Source organism: Lotus japonicus, chromosome 4 (assembly GCF_012489685.1).
Source record: "Lotus japonicus ecotype B-129 chromosome 4, LjGifu_v1.2".
Lineage (NCBI taxonomy): Eukaryota > Viridiplantae > Streptophyta > Magnoliopsida > Fabales > Fabaceae > Lotus > Lotus japonicus.
This window is the reverse complement of record NC_080044.1, coordinates 54,309,237-54,331,862: the sequence shown is the minus strand read 5'-3', so window position 1 is coordinate 54,331,862 and position 22,626 is coordinate 54,309,237. Positions and strand designations below refer to the sequence as shown.

The 22,626-nt window shown below is 35.9% G+C and overlaps 2 protein-coding genes across 3 annotated transcripts; one reads left to right on the top strand and one right to left on the bottom strand.

The window, feature by feature from the left end:
• The first annotated feature begins 4,993 nt into the window (after positions 1–4,993).
• LOC130713685 (protein MICRORCHIDIA 6-like) lies at positions 4,994–17,404 on the top strand. 2 transcript variants are annotated; one of them, XM_057563481.1, is made up of 20 exons: positions 4,994–5,345; positions 7,229–7,453; positions 7,786–7,860; positions 7,971–8,005; positions 8,445–8,523; positions 8,684–8,770; positions 8,853–8,928; positions 9,156–9,234; positions 9,763–9,891; positions 12,859–12,957; positions 13,052–13,156; positions 13,240–13,386; positions 13,918–14,010; positions 14,804–14,855; positions 14,958–15,069; positions 15,297–15,445; positions 15,532–15,638; positions 16,009–16,088; positions 16,305–16,347; positions 16,850–17,404. In XM_057563481.1, exons 2-20 carry the CDS (start codon positions 7,237–7,239, stop codon positions 16,934–16,936), a joined length of 1,851 nt encoding a protein of 616 aa, XP_057419464.1. In that variant the 5' UTR covers positions 4,994–5,345; positions 7,229–7,236; the 3' UTR covers positions 16,937–17,404. The 2 variants fall into 2 exon arrangements, with proteins under 2 accessions (XP_057419464.1, XP_057419463.1); XM_057563480.1 differs by lacking the exon at positions 4,994–5,345 and having other exon boundaries at positions 7,206–7,453.
• Positions 17,405–17,436: 32 nt separating this feature from the next.
• Positions 17,437–20,971, bottom strand: LOC130711631 (LRR receptor-like serine/threonine-protein kinase GSO1). The gene has a single exon (XM_057561332.1). It carries the CDS (start codon positions 20,732–20,734, stop codon positions 17,771–17,773), a length of 2,964 nt encoding a protein of 987 aa, XP_057417315.1. The 5' UTR covers positions 20,735–20,971; the 3' UTR covers positions 17,437–17,770.
• Between the last annotated feature and the right edge of the window lie 1,655 nt (positions 20,972–22,626).

Genomic DNA, 22,626 nt, shown 5'->3' with positions numbered 1-22,626 from the left:
TTGCTCACTTCTAAATTTAATGCTCACTTGCTCAATTTATATAACTATCAGATGAGACTGGTCATTTCATTAGACACAGGTAATTAATCTACTCATAACAATTCAATTAATAATAAAAGCCTAATATATCATTTATCACAGTACATGTATTACAGTTAAATTAATAATTGACATTAATAACTAAACTAAAAAGCATTCTCAATAGTTGATTAATAATAATCCGCACAATTAAAACAAAATTAAAATGATAATCCAACACTCAATCCATTACCCTAACCCACCAAAGGCATAATGGGTTTCATGCCAGGCATAATGGGTTTCATGCCATGTATTCAGGACCCGTTTGATATGTTGTATTAGACATGATAATATAAACTTATACAATACATTATAAGTTTAATAAATTGTTTGGTACTAATATTGTAATGTATATGTTTATCCATCAATCCACTCTTATATATTAAAATGATGAATTATTTAGTTCATTATATAAATGATGGATAAGGCCTGATAAAATTGTGACATATAAGCTACTTACAATTATTTAATTCACTATCACCACCACTGTTGTCGTCATTGCCACCTCCGCCACTACCACTGCAGCCATCACCACCATTGTTGTTGTCGCCATTACCGTCGACATCCACTGCCACCACCACCACTAGCATCACCACCACTGCTATTGTCATCGTCACCACCAATGTTGTTGTCGCTATTTCCATCGCTGCCACCATCACCCTTCGTCATTGCCACCCTTACCCTACAACATTGTTGCCACCACCACTACCGCCACCATCACCACCACAACCAACTCTGCCCCTACCCTCACCACCGCATACCACACTACAACTGTTGTTGTTATTGCTGCCACCACCGCCTTACAACACTGTCGCCGCCGCCATTACCATTACCGCCACCACAACCAGCTCCACTACCCCTATCACAATTGTCTCCACCACCACCACCACCATCGTCACTACTTCCACTACCATTCTACCGCCACTACCCACCACTACCATCATTGTCGTTGTCACTACCTCCACAACTACCACCCTCCACCGCCTCCACTAGCACCGCCATCTCTACCACCATTTCCACCTACCACGACCATCATCACCATCACTCTCCACCACCCTTTACCAAACATATGATTGTATCAATTCAAACGATATGATAAGTTATATAGTGAATGATCAAATGTTGTATAAAATTAAATTTTTATCAGACATTATCCTATCATACCTAACAGTGTCATATTTTATACTATACAACATACTAAACAAATCCTCATAAAGAAGAGTGAGACCTATATGGGTTTGTTCCTCAACCAAACTATAGATACTTGATCTATTGGGGGCTAATAAGGTCCAATACCTCTTAAGTCTTGCACCGGTGCGAGATATCTTTACCGTCACAGAAATAAAATATTATGTTAAGATGTTGTATTTGTAACCTATTACACTTGTAATTTTATATTTGTAATTTATTATAACTTTAATTTGTCTTTTACGCATTTATCCCTAAACCTTCTCATACCACCTCTTCACCAGCAAACTCCCACCTCTAGCCAATACCTCACGTGATCACCACCTCCGCCTCCGGTCACCACCGCCTTCGGTCATCAAATCTCGTTCACTTACTCCAACCCACACCTCTTAACGATATCGTAAGGAAAACAATCAAAATCACATTTCAGACCTAAAACCATAACCCAAACCTAGAGACGCACCACCACCAGCCCTAGGTCACGTGGGATGAGCTCTTCCTAGCGTCTGTCGTCAAGCGTTATGCTTTCAAGGACTGGGACATCGTCGCCATGGACTTCCATTCCCGCACCAACTATGAGCATAAGTTTCACGATCTCACCCCCAGTTCGCTGACCAATTCAAAGACAACGTTCCTCCGCAGCGAGAGAACGACCTCACCGTTGGCGTTGACTCTGATCACGTCCCCTGGCTTGATGGATGTGGAAGCTCCGCGTCGCCGAGCTCTAGAGAGATATCCAATGCCGTTACATCTCCATCATTGTTGGATCTCGACATGGATGCAATGCATCCAGATCTGTAGCACACGATAATGGAGATCGAAAATATGCACAATGATATCGATAGTGATGTGTTTTGTTTGTTTTGGCTTTTAAACATGTTTCATATTAGATTCACGGTGAAGAAATTAAAATGGGAAAATCTTTGTTTGTCTTCACATCTCTGTTTACGCCCAACACAAAATCGGCAAATTGAGACCTTGTTTGTCTTCCAATCTCTCACTTTTCGTTCTCCATTCCCTAGAAATTTTATGTTGATCCTCCAAAGATCGCCGTCAGAGTTAAAGAGTTTGGCGCCAATAAAGGTTAAAGGGGCTATAGCTTTGTAAGATCCAGGGGAGAAGATGGTCACATTGTGGAGAGAGGAGAGAGGGAATAAAAGGATATTATTGTAATCTCAATTTTTATTTTTTTAATCAACATGTCATCTTACCTTTTATTGTGGGTAATTTTTACTCTTGCATGCCACCTGTTTTATTTTCCTAGTGTCACTTTTGTTTTTTGAAGAATTGTCGAATGACCGTTGGAGGGTCGGGCTTCGCGAGGGAAAATGGTAGCAGTGAAGAATATGATAAGTGATGACAATGCATGTGATAATGGTAAATCACCCATGGTAAATCAATAAATTAAATTAAAATAATCAAAATTTTAAAACTATTCAACTTAATAAACATATAAGTGATGACAAAGTAGACTTTTTAACAAAAACTGATCTTGCTTTGAGTTTTCTCTTCATTTGTGAGAATAATTTTTTTACCATGGGTCGACCCACCTAGGGGTTTCTTTTCTCTTGGTAGCCAAAGGAAAGATTAGATATTGATATGCCTGTCTTCTTACTACTCAAAAGAAGCCTAAGTGTTTTGATCAGGTTTTTTTGTGGTGATTGTTATCAAGTTATGTTAGTGATCATAAAGTTGTTCAACTCGTGAGTCATTTTCAAAATGATATTCAAACTAATAAAACCCAATCAATATTGTTAGAATTTTGTGTGTGGGCTTCAATTGGTTGGTGAATCTTGGTTTTATAAAATAGGTTGAATGGAAAACTTCTCACTTTCCCATAAGTCATGTAATTATTTAATGAGTTAATGATCAAATTAGTCTCTGAGTTTGTAAGCGAGTTTGATTTTAGTTCCTCTGAGGAAAAATGACGTTTAGTGGCATCATTTTTACAATTACTGGCGGATTTTGACCGCCGCTAAATGTCATTTTTCCTAAAAAGGACCAAAGTCAAACTCGCTTACAAACTAGAGACTAATTTGACCATTAACCTAATTTGATTCATTGTGAGTTTGATAGTCACCATATATATAACATTTCTGTTTATTATTTGATTCAACGTGAGCCCAGTGGGTCATTTGGTGGGCTCACATTGTTGATCCATCTTTGCTACTCCATGCCCATTGAATTGTTTACTGCTCTTGGTTGTGTTTCGTCATTTGAAGTTGGGTGTGGATCGTGTTTTGATCGACCAAGTTGTTGCTTTTCCTTTCTCGTATGGAGTTCTAAGTCTTTGTTTTTATGTTTGTTTTTCTTTTAGGGTTTGTCTCTAAGCCATATGGCAGTGATTGGTTGGATTTTTTTTGTTCTCAGTTTGGTTGGAGTTTTTGAGTGTACGACTGGGCTTTTCCGTTTGGTGTAGGCGCACAAGTTTTTAGGTGTGTTTTGGTAGGTTGTTTATCGTTTTCTTGGAGGTTTTTGAGAGGATTTTTGTTTGTTGGTTGGATTTTTGTCAGCCTTTTGATTGACCAAGTTATTGTACCCATGTTGTTAAGAGAGCCTGTTTTTCAACATTTTCTATATATTCATATATATATATATAAATATATATATTTCTCCTCTTGAAATAAAAAATAATATTTATGTTTATTGGGCTCAAGCCCAATGGACAAGTGTATTGGATTATGGTGTAGGGTGAGTATCTAGAGCCCATGATGAATGAAATTTAGGGTTAGTATTATATCATATATATAGCTAAGATCCTCGATCTTCTCTCCCTTTTTCGCTGTGCAGCCTTCCCATCAAGAACTCAGTCATATAGAGAGAGAATAGAGAGGAAGATCCCAATTTGGAGTGACACATGTGCATGGTATCTCATTGCAGGTAGATTCTTGAAACTGCGACAATTCTCTTTTGTGCCTTCAAGATGTTGGTGTTATAAATTCCACTAAAGATCAAATTTAAAATAATTCCTACAAACATTCCCTATGAGTTTACCAAACACTAGAATGTCTTGATCTTAGCTGCAAACTCTTGAATGGAATAACACCACCAAATCTTTGAAAGTTGGATACTTATTTAATATTGAATTTTCTCGCATAATCAACAATGATATGTTCACAACTCATTTTTTTATACACCATATTTTCATATATTTTTATTTATATATATTTCATCTTATCATCTACCACATCTACTTTTATTTTTCTTAATTTTTATTTTATTCTTAACTTTCTCCTTCTTCCATCAAATTTTACTCCAAAAAATAATATGAAAGTAATATTATTTCTCGCATATTAGTTTTTTTTGCACCATTCCTTTCACAAGTTTTCAAATTGGAGAGCAATTGAAGCCAATAATCGATCATGTGGTAGAGTAATATTTCAGAAGTTTACATTTTTTTAGGAACTAAAATTAAAAATGAGATATTTCAACGTCAACAACATATTTTTTTTGATACATCGGAAAATGTTAACAACATATTTAACACACGTAATACGTAATATGTAATATTTAGACATCCATAATTGCTTTTTAATTCCTACAAAAAGTTTCATAATTAAATTTTACCATATTTCTTAAAAAAGACGTACAATGATTAAATAAACTTATAGGAATAATTATATTCAATAAATAAAATATGTAATATTTAGATATCCATAATTTCTTTTCAATTCTTACCACAATTGTTTCTAGAAGATTCCAGCTGTCTACAGTAATGACAAAACGTCCTTCACACTACCATTTTTTTTTTTTACTTTTTAATCTATTCACCGAAAATACAGGATTGAAAAGATTCTCTTACGTCTCATTTCTACTCCATTTTTCTATTCATATCTCTTCTTTTTTTCTCACATCACCTATCATATTTCACATTTCGATTTCGATCTTGGTGGAAGTGTTTTTAAAGTGTGAATCAATTTTTCTGAGTATCACTGTAGCTGAATGTGGTGAATGTATCAGTGATCGATCGTGAGAGTGTGAAGAAGTTGAAGGGAAAGGGAAGAACAACAACAAGAAGAAGAAGCTTCTAACCTTTCTTCCTTCTTCACTGTTTACCTCTCATGCTCGTAGCTTCCCTGGTACGCCACTCATTTCCAAAAACCCATTTGTGTCAATTCTCCACATGAACTGAAAAATCGTAGCTGCTTCACACTTTTATAGCTGTTTGGAAAGGACCACATATTGGGGTTTTTTTCTACTAAAAAATGTATACTGGATAAGCTTTAATAACTGCTTTTGGGCCCCCCAACCAAACGAGGTCTTAGTTGCGTGACTTTTCATTTTTCACATGCTTCAATAAAGCCGCTGAAATTTTGGCTCCTTACGATTTTAATTATTTATTTAATAACTGATCTTCTCAAAAATTCATATGAGTCTTTAACTTATGATATATCTTGATTTAGGATACTATGGAATTTTTATTCTGCCCCACAACTTTCTCGGACACTAGATATAGTTTTATGATTAATTGGTGACATTTTTTGGCGCATCTTTTTGGTAAATTTAGGGTTAGATATTAAATGCCCTCTAAGACTTGTTCACTCTTGACTAGACTCGCATTTATGTGAGTTAGATTGATTTTGCTCCCGTCGATCTGAATCTATGATGAATTAGTTTGTAAGTTAGTTAACTCAATTTCCTTACTTAGAATTGTAAAGTCATATAATTTTAGTTACTAGTTTGACAACAACAAAAAAATTGCTAACCAAATTTGCTTGAAGATTGAATTATACCAACTTAAAATGAAAACAGGTGGAAATCTTCATGACCTCATTAATGCATTCAACCATTTGTATATCAACTATTGAGCATAGATGATAAAATCTATCTGGTGGAACATATATTGTTGTTGCTGACTTCATTACCTGATCCTACAAGTTTTTGGTTTAAACAATACTTTTGGGGAGGACAAGGTTGAAGGTGGTGAAGTGACCATAATCCTAGGAGACAATTAGAGAATGATATGCTATGATTGACGGGTGTATCCAATGAAAGCGGAAGATGCATACGCTGAGGTTGAGCATAGCTCGATGCGGTGTTGTTGTTGGGATATCAAGTGTGATTAAGTCCCACATTGGAAGAAAAAGGAGAGTGTTGAGCACTTTATGAGTGAGAGGACCCATACACCCAAGCCTTAAGGTTTTGGGTGAAAGATGTGGTGTCCAATCCGCTTGTGGTTTGCTCTAGTTTTTTGAGCCGTTGAGGCCCCTTCTCTCCCCCATGCATTGGCGATAAGGCTCTGACCATCGACAAGGCTCCAACACCGGTGATGAGAGGATGGGGGTGGTACATCAAGTGATGATGTTAGGATTGGGGTTGGTATTGAGGTTGTTTTAGTATGGCATTCCTGTTAACTATGAGTTATTTTTACGACTTATAAGGATGAGTACACCTTTAAGTAAGTGTCTCTAGTTATTTAATGTGTTTTTTGTTGTTGTTTATGCTATTTTATATGCATATTATGAGTTTTGCTAAATCTTACGATTATGCGATTTACAATTAAAACCCCTTCCCCGACTAAAGCCATAATCCCAATTTTGACTACCTCGGTGTTGTGAGATGTAGTTCAAATATTTTCTTTGGAAGAGTATGGGCGTACTGAGTTTGTGGGGTGACTGAGAGAAAAATCCATGTATTGTAAAAGTTTAACATCGTGCTGTTCTCTGGTTGAATGTACAAATATGCCATGGTTTCCTCCCGTTTTGGAGATTTCCATGTTAAATTCTTGTGTTGTGATTGTGTTTCTGTTATATTTCTCCTGGCGCAATTCCTAACATTGCATTCGTATATCTAATACTTAATGAATCCTTTTCAAAGCATCATCATTGGTTACATACTTACATGTTAATGATTTGTGGTATTGACTGGATCTGGACTTTCTCCCGTTTTTTTAGTTACTCTATGTGGTGTTCTTGGTTCACCTTGGGCACTCAATTGTTTATGATTTGCTTTGGTGATACAGGGATAAGAATGAGCGCTATTGAAATCGTTAATTTATCTAGTGACGATGAAGGGCCCGAAGCTGCAGAAAATATAAGCTCTAGTGGTCCATGTACATGTCATAGTCATTCTGGTGACACTGGCCTTTTTTACGCGACACTGCCAAATTGTGCACCACCCCCTTGTAGGCAGTTTTGGAAAGCTGGAAATTATGACAACGGACTTGGTTTGCAAGTCAGCATCCAAAGTAATAGAATTTTGTTTTTCTCAAATTTATATAGTTTACTGATATATTCCATGGCTTTAATGCACCTAATGTTCTGTCAACCAAGGTTATGTTAATAGTACACTAGTTGCTATTTTTTTTTACACTTGATTCATAGGGATTATGCTTTTTAGATCTCACATGGTACTTGTTAAGCTTGTAGTTTGTAGGTTCAAATGGAGTTTTTTTTTCCACTTGATTCATAGGGATTTTACTTTTTAGATCTCACATGGTACTTGTTAAGCTTGTAGTTTGTAGGTTCAAAGGGTGCTTTCTGGACTCATGATGCATATACTTTTCTTATTGGATTGCAGATGCAGGAAACTATCTGCATGTCCACCCTATGTTCCTTCACTCAAACGCAACTTCACATAAATGGGCATTTGGTGGTATGTTCTAACAGTTTGTTTAAACTTATCTCTTCTAAATGAATCTTCTAGACACTCCCTGTGTTATTCTTCTCATGAGTTGGTATTTGCCTTTGTGTTTTCGTCTACAGCGGTGGCTGAGCTTCTTGATAATGCAGTTGATGAGGTGATTTTTCATGTGTTCGAACTATGAAACCAAAAAGTTTTGGAATCTATAAGCTGCACTATTTTATTTGATCTTTAGCAGGATAAGCTATTGCAATGGCGTTTTGTCTATCCATTTTTGTTATTTCCCTATCCTAATTTTTTTTTTTCTTTTTTGTCTTGTTGGTGTTGTCTTTTAGAAAGGGTGAAATTGAAACTATATGAACGACATAAAATTGTAAGCTTATTTTTTAGAGGGGGGAGTTGTTGCATTTAAGTGAGCATCACCAATAGCACTTGTCCTGTTATAGAAATAAATGTGATACATTCCTTTTATGCTTAACTTTGATGTTGAACTCATGTTTATTCCAATATTCTATTCTTTATATGTAATTTTATATATTATTAGTGTTAAATCTTAATGTCTACTCTAAATATTTGTGCTTTTGTTCGTGGGGCAGATCCAAAATGAGGCTACTTTTGTTGTTGTGGATAAAATTTTAAATCCGAGGGATGGAAGTCCAGCATTGCTGATTCAAGGTATGTTGCTTATGGTACTTTTCAATTATAGAAAGCGGAAGTTCGAGGTTTTAAATTCCTACTTCTGAATCTTGTATAACATGCTATGTTTTCTTCTCAATATGGTGATTTAGGTATTTATTCTAATCATTTTGATTTTGTGCCAACACTTTGCAATCAGATGATGGTGGTGGAATGGGTCCAGAAGCAATGCGTCATTGCTTGAGTTTCGGGTATTCAGATAAAACAAAATTGGCAATTGGACAATGTACGAACTGGGACATTCTCTATGCAATGATTTTGGAATTCTCTTTTATATTTAATTTTTTATTTTCTATTTGGCCTTGCAGATGGAAATGGCTTCAAGACTGGTAGTATGAGACTCGGTGCCGATGTCATTGTCTTCAGTTGCCACCTGAATGATATGTATGGGTTCAAAATTACTCATGTTTTTATGTTGCTGTCTGTCTGGACATTGTTTTATCTACTGTAATGACATGATGCAGCTAATTTTTAGTTCATCTATTGAAATTGAAATTTGATTGTTAAAAGTTGAAAATGACTACGCCGATTTTATTCTTCTTTATGGGGGAAAAAAGTTAAGTTGCTATTTTTTTTCAAATCTTTTTTGTTACTGATTGTGTGTTGTTTAGGGGGTGGACTCAAAGCGTTGGACTTTTGTCTTATACAATGTTGATGCAATCTCGGGTTGACAGAATTGTAGTGCCCATGGTGAGTTATATTTCCCGTATTTACACCTTAGAGGTTTCTGGTTTATAGAGTGCATTGATTGAAATGCTAGTCAATGCTGATTTGTTGCTATTAACTGAAAGAAAAAAAATGCACTTTCAGTCAAAATCAAACTACATGGGGTTATGTGATAAATACAAAACTTTGGGGGGGGGGGGGATATTTCAAAACACTGGTGCTTTAATGGAATTTTCCATAATGATCAAATGAAATTCAGTTAAGGAAAACTGCTTCAGGAGGGGTAAAATGTATTTTACCTTTATTCTTTTTACTGTTTTAATTGTTAGTAAATTTAGGTTGGTGTAGACTAACTGTAAAAGTCAGGTAGTTGACTTGACATTGTTATGGCGGGTGCTGCTAAGCCTTATTGCCAGCATTTCCTTCTCTTTTTGACCATCATGATGGTTTGAAGCAGTGCTTGTGCTCTCCTTCTAATGATATTTCTTTATACAATAAAATTATACTCTAGTAGTTTCAATTGATGTGGCTAGGTGATCATGTTAACTTCAGGTGAATTATAAATATAATCCATCAGCTGGGCACATGGAAGTCATAAATGGCCTAGAGCATGGAACCACTAATATGTCCTTGCTGCTGCAGTGGTCTCCATATTCATCAGAAGCAGAACTTCTGAAACAAGTGAGAGTCTGCAGTTTTCCTGTTATTCATGATATTGCTGTTTCTTTCAGAACATATAAACTGATATTTTTACTTAGCTTTTTCTGTACTATTGTTCCAGACACTAGCCTTATTTATGTCTGGAACATATATATCACTTTGAATGGTAGTCATTTTTCCCTCAGCTTTTTCGTTTGTTGTCCTAAACAGTAAATACTTAAAGATTAACATATAGGTTTAGGTTACTATTTTTTGAAACCTTTACCCCCCCCCCCCCCTTCTATTTCTTAAAGTATTTGTTTAGTTCTTTACAGTTTGGGAGGCAATATATGATTGTAGAATCCCAATTTATAATTTTGTCATACTTGTTCACCTATTTGTTGAGATTTTGGTGCCAATTTTGTCATACTTCTTTAGTTTAAGGCTCGAGCTATTTGATGGTGCTGTCGGGTACAAAAGCCCAAGGCTCCTTTTATTGGAGAGAGTTTCTTGTTTACCATTGCTTGGTGTTTACCGGATTGGTTCACTACTTTTTTTATGGTGTTACCTTTTCTACTTCTAATCTTCAGACAGATGAGAGATTGCTCTGTTTTATTGGGCTGATTACCAGTATTGGTTTTGACTTTTGACTAATAGATTTAGCATTTAGTGTAGATAGGTAAAGACAGTAGGGGCCTATATTAAAAATGCTATAACGTGGTTTCAGGGTTCAGTTGGGTGCTCTAACAATACTACCTCCAGTCCTTATTATAAGAACCAGATTGGAGGTATGGTTTGGTTCTTTTTGTAAGAACCAGCTTGAGCACTGTGTTGCATTAATATTATATTTGGCAAAGTTACCCTTATTTAATCAGTCAATAACACTACTGCATGTGTCACATGAATTGGACTCCCCCCCTTTCCATTATCCAAGTAAGTGGGTTAAGGGTATTCTGGAAAGTTAATATAGATTAAGACAAATTTAATGCTAGTAACTACATTAACTACATTTCTTAATGGATATGAGGTAGTTATTTAGTTCACATAATAAGGACCGGAGGTTGTATTTTGAAATTAGGATGTAGGGTTTTAGGAAAGAATAAACACTAAATGGGTTTGATCCATTTATGCATTATTGTGTTAGAGCAATTTGCTGCCATGATTCGTAAAACTGAGCACTCTATTTGAAACAAACTCCGCAATCTTGAGTGAATAGTCACTATAGTCCCTGAATGATATAGGGTCAATCACTTTTGACCCCCTTCTAAGGAAATAGACAAAATAGTCACTGAAAGATGGAATTAAATTTCAATTTAGTTTTCCAGGGGCTAAAATGGTTTGTCATTTTTTTTTCAATGATTATATTATTAATCGTGATTTTCATTTTTGAAGGATTAAATTGATGGATTTTTGTCTTTTAGGGACTATTTTTCCTATTTCCATCATTCAAGGACTAAGTTGACTGGCATCATATCTTTTGAGTGCCAAAATGACTATTCACTGCTACAGTCTGGTATTGTAAGAATTAAGATTGTGTTAGGGTTCTAAATTCATTATTATTTTTTGAACAGCTAAATTTATTGTTATTAGTGGGTCTGTGGCGTTTGGGCCTGGGCTTAGTGTTGTGTTTGTGGGCCTGGGTTTAGTTTGATTTGATATTTTTAGTTGGTAGTCTATCTTTATCTCAAGTCTATCTTTATATGTTAGTTGGTTAGATTTATCTTTATCATTATTTCATTTGTAAGGTTAGATTAGTATAAATAGGAGTTGTTTCATTTGTTGGTTAGGATTAGGTTAGGATAGTTTTGAGTATTAGAGTTGGTAAAGGGATTCCCCTTGGAAGAAGGTTCTCCTTCTTAGATTGTTTTCAGTTTAATTTCACAATTCTTCTATAACTCTATTTTTAACTGTTGTTTGGCTGTTAGGTTATTCCAAATTCCAAATGTAACAAATTGAAATCCCAGAAAAGCATCATTTGGGCCCCTGAAAGATATATGGTCAATCACTTTAGTCTTGAAAGATAGAAATCACCATTTTCATCCTTGAAAGATGGTAATAAAGGACTAAATTGATTACATCTTTTCATCTTTGAGGGAAAAAAAAGTGGTGATTTCTGTCTTTCAATGACTCAAATGACTGACCCATATCTGTCAAGGACCAAAATGAAGTATGATGCTTTACTCATTTAAATCCTAATCCTACAAGCATTAAGATTCTACTGCTTTTGCTAAACTCTAAGAAATTACTTGAACATTACAAAAGAAAAAATCATTAACGCCTATCTAACATATGGCTATGTCCAATACTCCTCTTGCATCTCCAAGAAGAGAAATGATGTTTCCTCCGACTCTTTGAACGAAACATCCCTCCGACTCTTTTGTTTTCAACACGTTGCCACCACTGTTTGGTGGAGTGTTTAATTAATGTTAATTTTCCTACTTTCTTTGTATTGTTCGCTGGATCTTTCGGAAAAATTAGTCGGAGGATATAGCAAAGCTCCTCCAAGAATTAATTACAAATATCCCAAGTCTCCCTAGAAGGATAAAATTATAATATGAATAAAGTATCAACTTCCTATAATAGTGGCCTAGTAAGATCTATGCACAATTACAGTCATCCCATAACTAAAGCAAACCAGAAGTCGAGAATATAGATATAATTTGATATTCAAATATAGTCTTTCTTGATGCTAGTTTATCCCGGGTCAGTGAAGCTATCTTTTTGGTTTATAGGGTAATCTCTCTGATGACTCTATATCCTCAAGAAATTTAGTATGTGGTCATATAATCAATATACAAATTTTTGTGGTGGACCTTTTCAGATTTGTAACCTGATTTTCTTATTCTACTTTGAATGCGATTCTACTCAAATATGGGGCTATCATATATAACCAAACAAATCCTTGTAAAGTATATGAAGTAGTTTTATAATGTTTATTGCCATGTAATTAAGCTAACAATATTTCTCCTCAGATTATGAGCTCTTTTCATATTTTTCTCTCCTTGGCAGTTTGTTAACATTGGACATCATGGTACGAAAATTATTATCTTCAATTTATGGTGCAACCATGATGGGGATTTGGAACTAGACTTTGATACTGATCCCGAGGTTGTAATTCTTTTACTGGTTTTACTTATTTTGCATTTCCATCTGTTATAAAGTCAGGATTTCACTATAGGAAACTAAATTATTTTGCGTGCAGGATATTCATATTGCTGGGCACTTCAAGAAAACTGATACAACTTCTGCGAGGAAGAAGATAGTAAATGAGCAACACATTGCTAACCGGTTTAAATATTCTTTACGTGTATGCTTGATTTAGAAAAGTATCCTTGATTGGTTGCATATAAGCTTTGGTTTACTCAAGTCTCATATTCTCATGTTCAACAGGTTTACTTGTCTATATTGTACTTGCGGATACCAGAACATTTTAGGATTATTTTGCGAGGGCAAGTTGTGAAGCTACATAATATTGCAGACGATCTTAAACATATTCAGTATATTTTGTATACACCACAAAGTGGTGGTTCAAAAAAGGTTCTTGTCTAACCGTTGACTTTTCCGCAGATGTTAATTGAGTAGGAAATTATCCAAGCTGTTATAGAAATAAATCATCAATGAGTCTTTAGCTAACAATTTAAGCTTTTACGAGAGTATGTTCTTGACAGGATAAATATGCATTGCAAGGGTCAATTATCTTAAATGCTTAAGCTGTTGGGTGAAAGTATATGAATGATTTTATATATAAGATGTCCCCTAATGAAAGGGCCCTTTGAGCTTAAAGTGTAGAGAATATGTTGAGAAGTCCCACATTGATTAGAGATATGACCAAGATAGTTCTTATATATGGGAAAGCAATCCTCACCTCTTGAGCTAGCTTTTGGGTTGAGTTACGCCTCCCAAATTCTAATAGAGTACATAGACCCACTCTATTTTATGTTGAAAATTTGAGCATCATTTTGTTGATGAAAGTAATTAGGGTTTCAAATCTTAAGGTCTAGTTGACCCAAGAAATGTCAGCAAGTCATAAACTAATTTGATTTTTTTCTTTTTGGATTAACTATGCAGGCAACTTTTGTGACAACAATTGGATTTCTTAAGGAAGCTCCGGAAGTTAACATCCATGGCTTCAATATATATCACAAAAATCGGCTGATACTGGTAATTATTACTCTACAGAGTTCCCAATGATAGAAGTTCATAAAATAGATGAAAGATCAATTAATAGTTGAGGAAGGTTAAGGAAAATATCAAGTGAAAGCATTAAAAAAGACCTTGATATAATTCCTAAATTGTAGTTTTTGATAGAGTACTAAGGCTTTGGTTGATTGATGTGGCTGATCTTATCTAGTGGGATAAGGCCTGGCGGTGGTCGTTGTATGAGTGTCACAGAAAGAGGTGGATAAGATATCTTCCATAAATAAATGATTTGAATTCAAAAGAATACGGAAGTTAACTGTGTGTAGGAGACTGTTGTATGAACGCTGTGTGCAAAGTTGCAAAGAAAAGAGAGGCTATGAATGCCAATCTTATTTTAAACAGACTAGAGAACAAGTATCTCACTATAAAATCTGTATTATGGAATTAATATCCTTGCCCTTGTCAAATGCTTGAAAGCTAATCACACAGTTACTCCAATTTCTGTGTTCCGTATTTAGTTGGCAAGGAAAATATAAATAAGCTAAGAAAGAAGATATATTATAATTATGCAAATAAAGAAAAATGAGGATTTTTATTTTCCATCTTCTAGGGAAATTTGTAACATTGCTACTAAAATGGAAAATAGTTGTTTGTCATACTGCATATATTGCAGCATCACACCAGCAGATAACACTTAAAATCATTTAATATTTATTCTCTGTTAAAATGACGTAAATTTATCATGAGCTGAGTTCTTATGTCCTTCTCTCCCTCTCTCTGCTTATAATGTAATTGCTGTGTTCTGTATTTGCAGCCATTTTGGCCGGCTGTGAGCTATGGAAAAAATAGGGGTAGAGGAGTTGTGGGTAAGCAACAACTGAATATACTTGACAAAGATTTAGTAATATTTGATCCCTGAATTTTAGAATTATGCTGAACTTTTAAAGGATCGGTAACTCTTGTTTCAGGTGTCTTGCAAGCAGATTATATTGAGCCGACTCATAATAAGCAAGATTTTGAGAGATCTTCTCTGTCTCAGAAGCTTGAAATACGCTTAAAGGAGATGGCACTGGAATACTGGTATAGTATTAATGCTTTCGTTCCTGTTCACATGTATTGTAGAAATATTTACTCTGCTAATCTGCAATATTCTCTTTTGCATGTTTTCTGGTTTTGAAACATGTGCAAGATTATTCTGTAAGATAATTGTGGATAATGCAGTGGAGTTTGACTATTCCTTTTGGTTACTGGCTTGAGCATTAATATCTGACAATAGAGGATCCTTGTAATTTTTTATTTTATTTTAGGGATTATCACTGTCATCTAATTGGATATCCGGAAGTCAAGCATAAAGCTCCTGTTAGCCAATGCTTTTCATCAATGCAGGAACCACTTGCTATCGTAATATCAAATGCATCAAACAACTGTTCCAACTCACAAAGCAGATATGAGCAAGGTGAAATACATGAAAAACAAGATTTTCTACCACTTGCTTACCCATTTGTTTCCATTTCCAACAACCGGTTTGTCATTGTGGTTCAGCACCTCTTGCCAAGAGGAAAACACGTGGGTTCATAGACCCTCACAAGGCGAAAAGGCAATCAGCGGAACTGAATGTAATAGGTGTTAGTTGCAGTCAGAATGTTCAGGTGTGTCTTAGTTTTTTGTATGTTACGTTGAAACTGATGTTAGTTTGGTCATCTTTATGTATATGATCTTGGGGGGCATTATTTTGTTCTATTTTACTCTCATTAATATAAATCAAACAGCAGCTGTTTTCTCATAAATTTTCTGTGATATCGATATAGCTTGTTATTTTTTTATTGACTTATTGCATGTTAAAAGTCATTATTTGGCCTAGAAGAAATTATTTGCTATTTTATTGTTTCAAGTAGTATTCAAGAGTTACTACTCATTTAGCAGTTCTACTAATTTGCTTGATTTTGCCTGGGCCTTTGGACTTTCAGAGTAAATAATTGAAAAAAATTAATTCCTGTTTCTCCCTTGCATTTTATGCAGACCATGGCATCTCCTGCAGACCAGGTGGTGGACCAAGAAGCTATAAACATAATAGAAGCAAACAAGAATCTCATTGCAGAGTGAGTGCATTTCTAATTACATTGACGATACTTAATTTCTTGAATTGGCTTCAATCTCAGTCAACCATCTCAGCAAGACACAAGCTGCATGCCCTGTTTAAAATCTCCTTCTGTCATTTGGAATTTGGCAACATTTAATAGTTCTTGCTTCTTAATTATTACATGGAAACACAATGAAGCAAAAAACCCTTATCTAACATTACCCTTTCCTTACAGATGTTTGGAACATGAAAAGACCGAGGAAGAACTCAATCTAAAGGTATTTCTTGTCCGGAGTAATAATGGTTTGTTCGTCACTTTGTGTGGTACATTACAGTTGCCCAATTCCTGTTGTTGGTCAAGTTGTATTTAGAGAATTAATAGCATGTTTGGCTCAACTTCTCTTTCACTAGAATCAATTCTAAAACCCAGAAGCTACTCACAAAAGGGCTCCTCAGAACTGTTCTAGCTTTTGAATCAATTTAGAAGAATTTCAATACATACACTTAGAGAATTAAGAGTGCTGGGATACTTGGATGGTGCCTATAGAAAACTATTTTTTTTGTGAAATAAAATCTTAGAAAGGCCAACCAAAGTTTTGAAAGGCCCAAAAATTGTTCTGTACTGCACAAAAACTCACATGAGAAAGACTAGATATGGTTTAAGATTGTGTCCTAGTAGTTAAATTGATTTATTGGATTTGGTTAAAATTTGGTATATTCACATCCTCCGAAAAAATTGTTGAACATTTTTGACCCATTCAAGATGACTTGGTTGTACAGGTGGCACAGCTCAGAAGTAAAATTGAAGAAGCTCAGCACGAGTATAATAGACTTTTGGCCGAAGCACAGCCCCTAAAGGAAGAGTGAAGTCTATGCTTACTACTACCTTTCCCCTGAGGATTTTGGGACATTTGTAAGTAGATAGATGGAATTGAGCAGAAGGATCTGCCTTTTTTTAAAGGATTGGAGAAAAGGTTGTGTTTTGTATTTCTGTCTAGAAAGTATACAAGAATACTACAGAAGTGTCAATCCTATACTAAAGGAAAAACACGAAATTACAGATATAGGGGGATACAAAATATATGGCAATAATAGACAGATAGGGAGATGGTTTCAAATTTTGGAATATAATCACATCTGTTAGTGACTTGGTTTTTCCTTTTGCAATAATAGACAGATAGGTACATCTATCGTTGATATTTTTCTTTCTGGTTTTGTTTACGTGACTTGGTTTTTCCTTTCACTCGTCGTTGTCTATGCTTGAACTTTCCTACCAGTCCTCCATTTCTAATATCCTTGCATTTTTTTGTAGAATAATTTAAGCTTAACTATGATTTTAGTCTTGGATAAATAGGAGTAAATCTAAATTGTTGTATGAAATTTTTTGCATAGCTTTTGGTTTCTCTTTATTTAAAATAAGGATGAGTGACATCATAGTGCTTACATGACATATTTTCCTTAATCACCCATCCACGTGATGAGTCTAATCAGCTGAAGAGAGTCTTCAGACTTTTCGCATCACTTTTGGTTCCTTCAAAATTTATTTCATAGTTTTGCGTCTATAGCCTAACCACTAGAAAAGGCTAAGCGAAGCACAATCCCACCACGGGCACAAACCTTTTGAATTAACAAGTATTTAGATTGATTAAACTCAGCATTTGATTAATTGCCACAACGCTTGGAAAACAAAATCAAAAGAGCCTATATATTTGTATTTTCCATGCCTTCCATTTTGATATTGAAGAAGCTAGTTGTTTTTGTTTCTGAATTCTGCTTATCTGGTGAAGGAATGAACCCAAAGGAATTACTCATGTTCCAGTACTCTCCTTTCCTTGTCTTCTGATCACCACAGACCCATCTACCCTCCTCTCTCTTGTGACCAAAAGCACCACCACCATGACCCTCCGCACTTGAAATCGCAACTTTTTTCCAGTTGCACCAGATTCTGAGCATGGTATACAGCATAAGTAAGCATATCACAGTGGAGGTAAACACAATGGCCACAATGATTGCTACCACTTGCGTGTTTGACAGCTGCATCTTCTTCCCTCGCGATTCTGAGCACAACACTAATGGTCTGCCGCACAATTTGTCATTGTTGAGGAATGAGCTTAGTGGGAACCTTGAAAAGGTTGAAGGAATCTGGCCTTCAAGATGGTTATTTGAGAGATTCAGCGCATGCAGGCTAGTGAGCCTGCCAAGTGAATGAGGAAATGCTCCTTGAAGTTGATTGAAGGATAGGTTCAGTCTTTCTAGCTTCATGAGGTTTCCAAGAGATGGTGGAATCTCGCCGGAGAAGAGGTTTTTACTCAGGTCCAATATGACTTGCAACTCAGCAAGCCCTCCTAGCTCGCCTGGTATATTACCTGTTAAGAAATTTTCTGAGAGCCTGAGCTCATAGAGCTTGGTGCAATGCTGAATTGTTGAAGGAATGAAGCCAGAGAGACTATTTTTTTGCACATTGAAGACATTGAGAGAAGTGAGGTTTCCAATCTCTTGGGGAATTTCACCAGAGAGATTGTTGTGGAGGAGAGAAAGCTTGAGTAATTTTGAGCAGTTACCAAGCTCAGAAGGTACCTTCCCACTGAAGTTATTGTAAGAGAGGTCTAGCTCACCAAGTTCTTGTAAGCTTCCCAACCAATTTGGAATTTTCCCAGTCAATCTGTTATTGCTGAGTAGCATGTGTTGTATTTTCTGAGAGTTTGAGAGTTGGGGTGGCACAGCTCCTGTTAAATTGTTGAATGATAAATCAAGAAAGTTGAGCTCAGTAAGCTGGCCAAATTCAGAAGGAATGGTTCCCGTGAGATTGTTGTACGCGAGTCGGAGACGGTGGAGATTTTTGGAGTTGGGTAGAGTAGAAGGGATAGGACCTGAGAAGCTGTTGTTAGTCAAGTCCAGAAAAGTGAGGGAATTTGAATTAGTGAGTGGAGAGAAACTTCCACTGAACTTGTTGTGGGAAAAATCTATGATTTTGAGGTTTTTTAGAGAAGAGAGTGATTGAGGAAGAGGTCCTTCAAAGGAGTTGTTGTAAAGGGTAATCTTACTAAGTTCTGAAAGGTAACTGAATGTGGGTGGAATGGAACCTGATAACCTGTTATCTGCTAAGGCCAAGATTTGAAGACTTCTACAGTACCCCATGCTTGGAGGGATGGGGCCAGACAAGTCATTCTGCCTCAAATGAAGAACAACCAAGTCCTTCAACTTACCTATAGTCTCTGGAATGGGCCCTGAAAAATGATTTCCAAAAAAGTCCACTTCCCTTAAGCTTGTGCAGTTTGTTAACTCTCTTGGTATGAGTCCAGACATCTGGTTATCATAGAGGTAAATGGTGTTCAATCTTTGCAGCCTTCCAATCTCCACTGGGATTTCACCTTTGAAAAAGTTACCAAACAGGAAAAGACCTTCCAGGTTACTAAGATTTCCAATTTCAGGAGGTAATGATCCAACAAAGCTGTTGTTGTTGAGCACAAGATCTGTGAGATTCTGTAGTTTGTCTATGCTGGAAGGAAGTTCTCCATCAAAGCTATTGTCAGAAAGATCCAACTGTTGGATTGAGTTGCAGTTGAGAACCTCCAAGGGAAATTTTCCAGAGAGCATGTTTCTAGCCAAGAAAAATTGCTGAAGCTTTGAGCCTCTGAAGCAGAAGTTGCTTGGAATGCTACCTGTGAAAGCATTATCAGACAGAACCAGAGTTTCAAGATTCTGCAATTTGCTATTGAGAAGGGGTATTGATCCAGAAAGATTGTTTCTAGACAAGTCTAGCTTCTGCAGCTGAGTCACGCTATTAAGCTCTGAAGGAATTTCTCCATTTAGTTTGTTTCCAACCAAATTCAGGTATGTCAAGTTGGAAAGATGACTCAAGGCTTTAGGAATTGATCCAGATAGAGAGTTATTGGCAAGATTCAGAATTTTCAATGATTTAAGAGACCCCAGAGAGGAGGGTATGTCTCCTTCAAGCATGTTGTTTGATGCTGCTATGTTTTGAAGCTCTTCACAGCCTTGAATCTCTTCAGGTATGGGGCCACTCAGACTGTTCATTTGCAAATCAAGAGATGTTAGATGCTTCAACTCCCCAATCCCAGAAGGTATGCTTCCATTGAAGTTGCAGTAGCCAAGACCCAACACTGTCAACTTGCTCATGTTGAAGATGCTAGGTGTGATTTCACCTGTGAACATGTTGTCTCCAATTCTAAGAACTTGCAAGCTCTTCAAATTACCTATCTCTGCAGGAATGTTGCCAGAGAGGTAATTTGAGTACAGCAGCAGTGTTCTTAGATTTTTAAGGTTCCCAAGCTCTAAAGGGATGGAGCCATTAAGGGAATTTGAAGACAAATCAAGTGTTTGAATAGAAATGAGGTGACTGAATTCAACTGAAATGGAACCTGATATTCCTGAGCCTGACAAATTCAGGCCTATAACATGTTCCTGATCAACTGCACATGTTACTCCACTCCAGCTGCAGAAATGATTTGTTGGAGACCAGTTTCTCAGGGCTCCTAGTGGATCTGCAAGTTCTGATTTAATCTTGAGAAGCCAGTAGGAATCTGTTGAATCATTCGTAAGAGTTGCAACAGAAGCAGTTTCACCAAGTATGGCCAATGACAGAAAGAAATGGCACATCCAAATGGAACCCATTGCAGAATGTCTGAAAGATATGAGTTTCATTATCAGAGACCAGATCAAATGATTCACAAGGTATGTTCTAAGACCAAGAGGTTCATTCTATACAAAAGAATAGAAAAGAAAATTAAGATAAAGGCTCAAATTTTGCAGACTGCAAAGATGAAAATAGTGAGAAAATATGAGTAGTCCATGAAAGAATACAATGATACAGGTTGAAGTGCCAGGAGGATGTATGATCTGACTTTATATAGTTCCATGAAGCAGCTCTGCCCACTAAGTTTAATAAGAAAGTTGATATTGTTATAGTTATGGAATTTGTTTGTGGTAAATGAAGAAATTCAACCTATAATAATATAATTAAATGTGTGCCTTTCTACCTTTTCAGTTTATCCAAGATATTTAGTGCTTTTTCACTCTTGCTTCTTTAGGCAACAAAATGGATTATTTTAGAACTCTTTGGTAGCTTTTTTGGTAGGAAACTGTACAGTAACTAATTAGTGCGTGTTTGGATACTTGTTGAGTTAATGTGAAAACACATTCATCTCAATTCATAAGAGTTTCATTCACTTTTTTGCCTCGAAGTGAGTGCTAGCGCTCATTAGCACTGACATCAACGGTTATCCAAACATAATATGAATGACTGTGTTCAAAGAATTATAGATCCACTCGTGCTTGAGAGAAAAAAAAAAAGGTGACACAAGTGGGCCGCTTATGTGATGATCCTTAAATTTGGATCACACTGCCGCAGTACAAATTCAGAGTATTCAATTTCAAAGAAGTTTTTAGACAATATTATTAAGGTTACAGAAAAAAATAAAAAGTTGTAGCATGATATGACTTTAAAAGAGTACCAGTCATTTTAGCATGAAATATTGTCAACTAAATTGGTACAAACACATTATGAGAATCTGAATTCTAGGATTTCCTTGTCATATTCAAGCATATATGAGATAGATAGAAACGTGCACCAGGCATCACTGTCTGCTTGCCGTGATAAATATTCTCAAAGTTACCTCAAAGCAAAACCAAACGCCATAAGCTTTCAATCATGCATGATGGTATAAGAGAAAATGAGTGAGTTTTCATAATAGTAGATGGGAAAAATGAATGAGCATTCTTTTTAATTTCTTCTTGTTTTTTTGCTTTATCCACTGGTAAAGTACAGGACAATGTTAGGTGTTCTCTTTGTCATCTTCCATATGTGCATTAGAGGGTTAAGGCATCTGTTTTTCTCAACCTAAACTACCAACTTTGATATTAAATATGAGAAGAAAACATGAAAGAAAAACAACCACTTTAGAATATTAGATTTGGTCAATTCCTGAGTAGAGATCAGCTTCATTCTATATGTTTGAACTTTGAAGTCCTGAATAGAGTAAAAAACATGTGAGAGTTTGGTATATTGCTCATTCAAAATATATTGCTAGTGTGTTTCGATCAAGTTCTATTTCATCGGAATCAATTCTGAAATTCAGAAACATAAGCTTCATCCGCAAAATTGATTATGCTTTCGAAATTAATTGTAGAAAGGTTTTCAAACATGTATTGCATCAGGCTCAATAAAGTTAAGGGAGATAATCTACAGATTTAGTTTATTACCAAGATTCCTGATAAATAGATGCCAAAATGCATGAAGACAAAGTGTGGTGTGCCATATCATATCTTTCATGTTCATCTCATAACTTAGTTTTCGGTGCAACCCTTGCTTGGTTTCACAGGATTCAAGCATAAGCAACCTACATGTGATGTGAGAATGTCCAGTGAGGTTTGCCATGTCTCATTCATAGCCTTAGAAAAGGAAACACTACATTGTACATACCACTTTATCCGTTTTGCCATGTTCCCCTGCTTTTATTCACGCTTCTCTGATCAAAAACCACTTTGTGGTCACTACTAGCAAAAGTTTTGGTTATCTACTAAGCTGCATGCATCAA

Excerpts from the sequence above, each read along its gene's own strand:
- LOC130713685 (XM_057563480.1), top strand. The coding sequence starts at position 7,207 with ATGATTTGCTTTGGTGATACAGGGATAAGAATGAGCGCTATTGAAATC. Across the intron at positions 7,861-7,970 it reads ACATAAATGGGCATTTGGTG|CGGTGGCTGAGCTTCTTGAT; the intron begins GTATGTTCTAAC and ends TTTCGTCTACAG. Across the intron at positions 15,639-16,008 it reads GTTGCAGTCAGAATGTTCAG|ACCATGGCATCTCCTGCAGA; the intron begins GTGTGTCTTAGT and ends CATTTTATGCAG.
- LOC130711631 (XM_057561332.1), bottom strand. The coding sequence starts at position 20,734 with ATGAAACTCATATCTTTCAGACATTCTGCAATGGGTTCCATTTGGATG.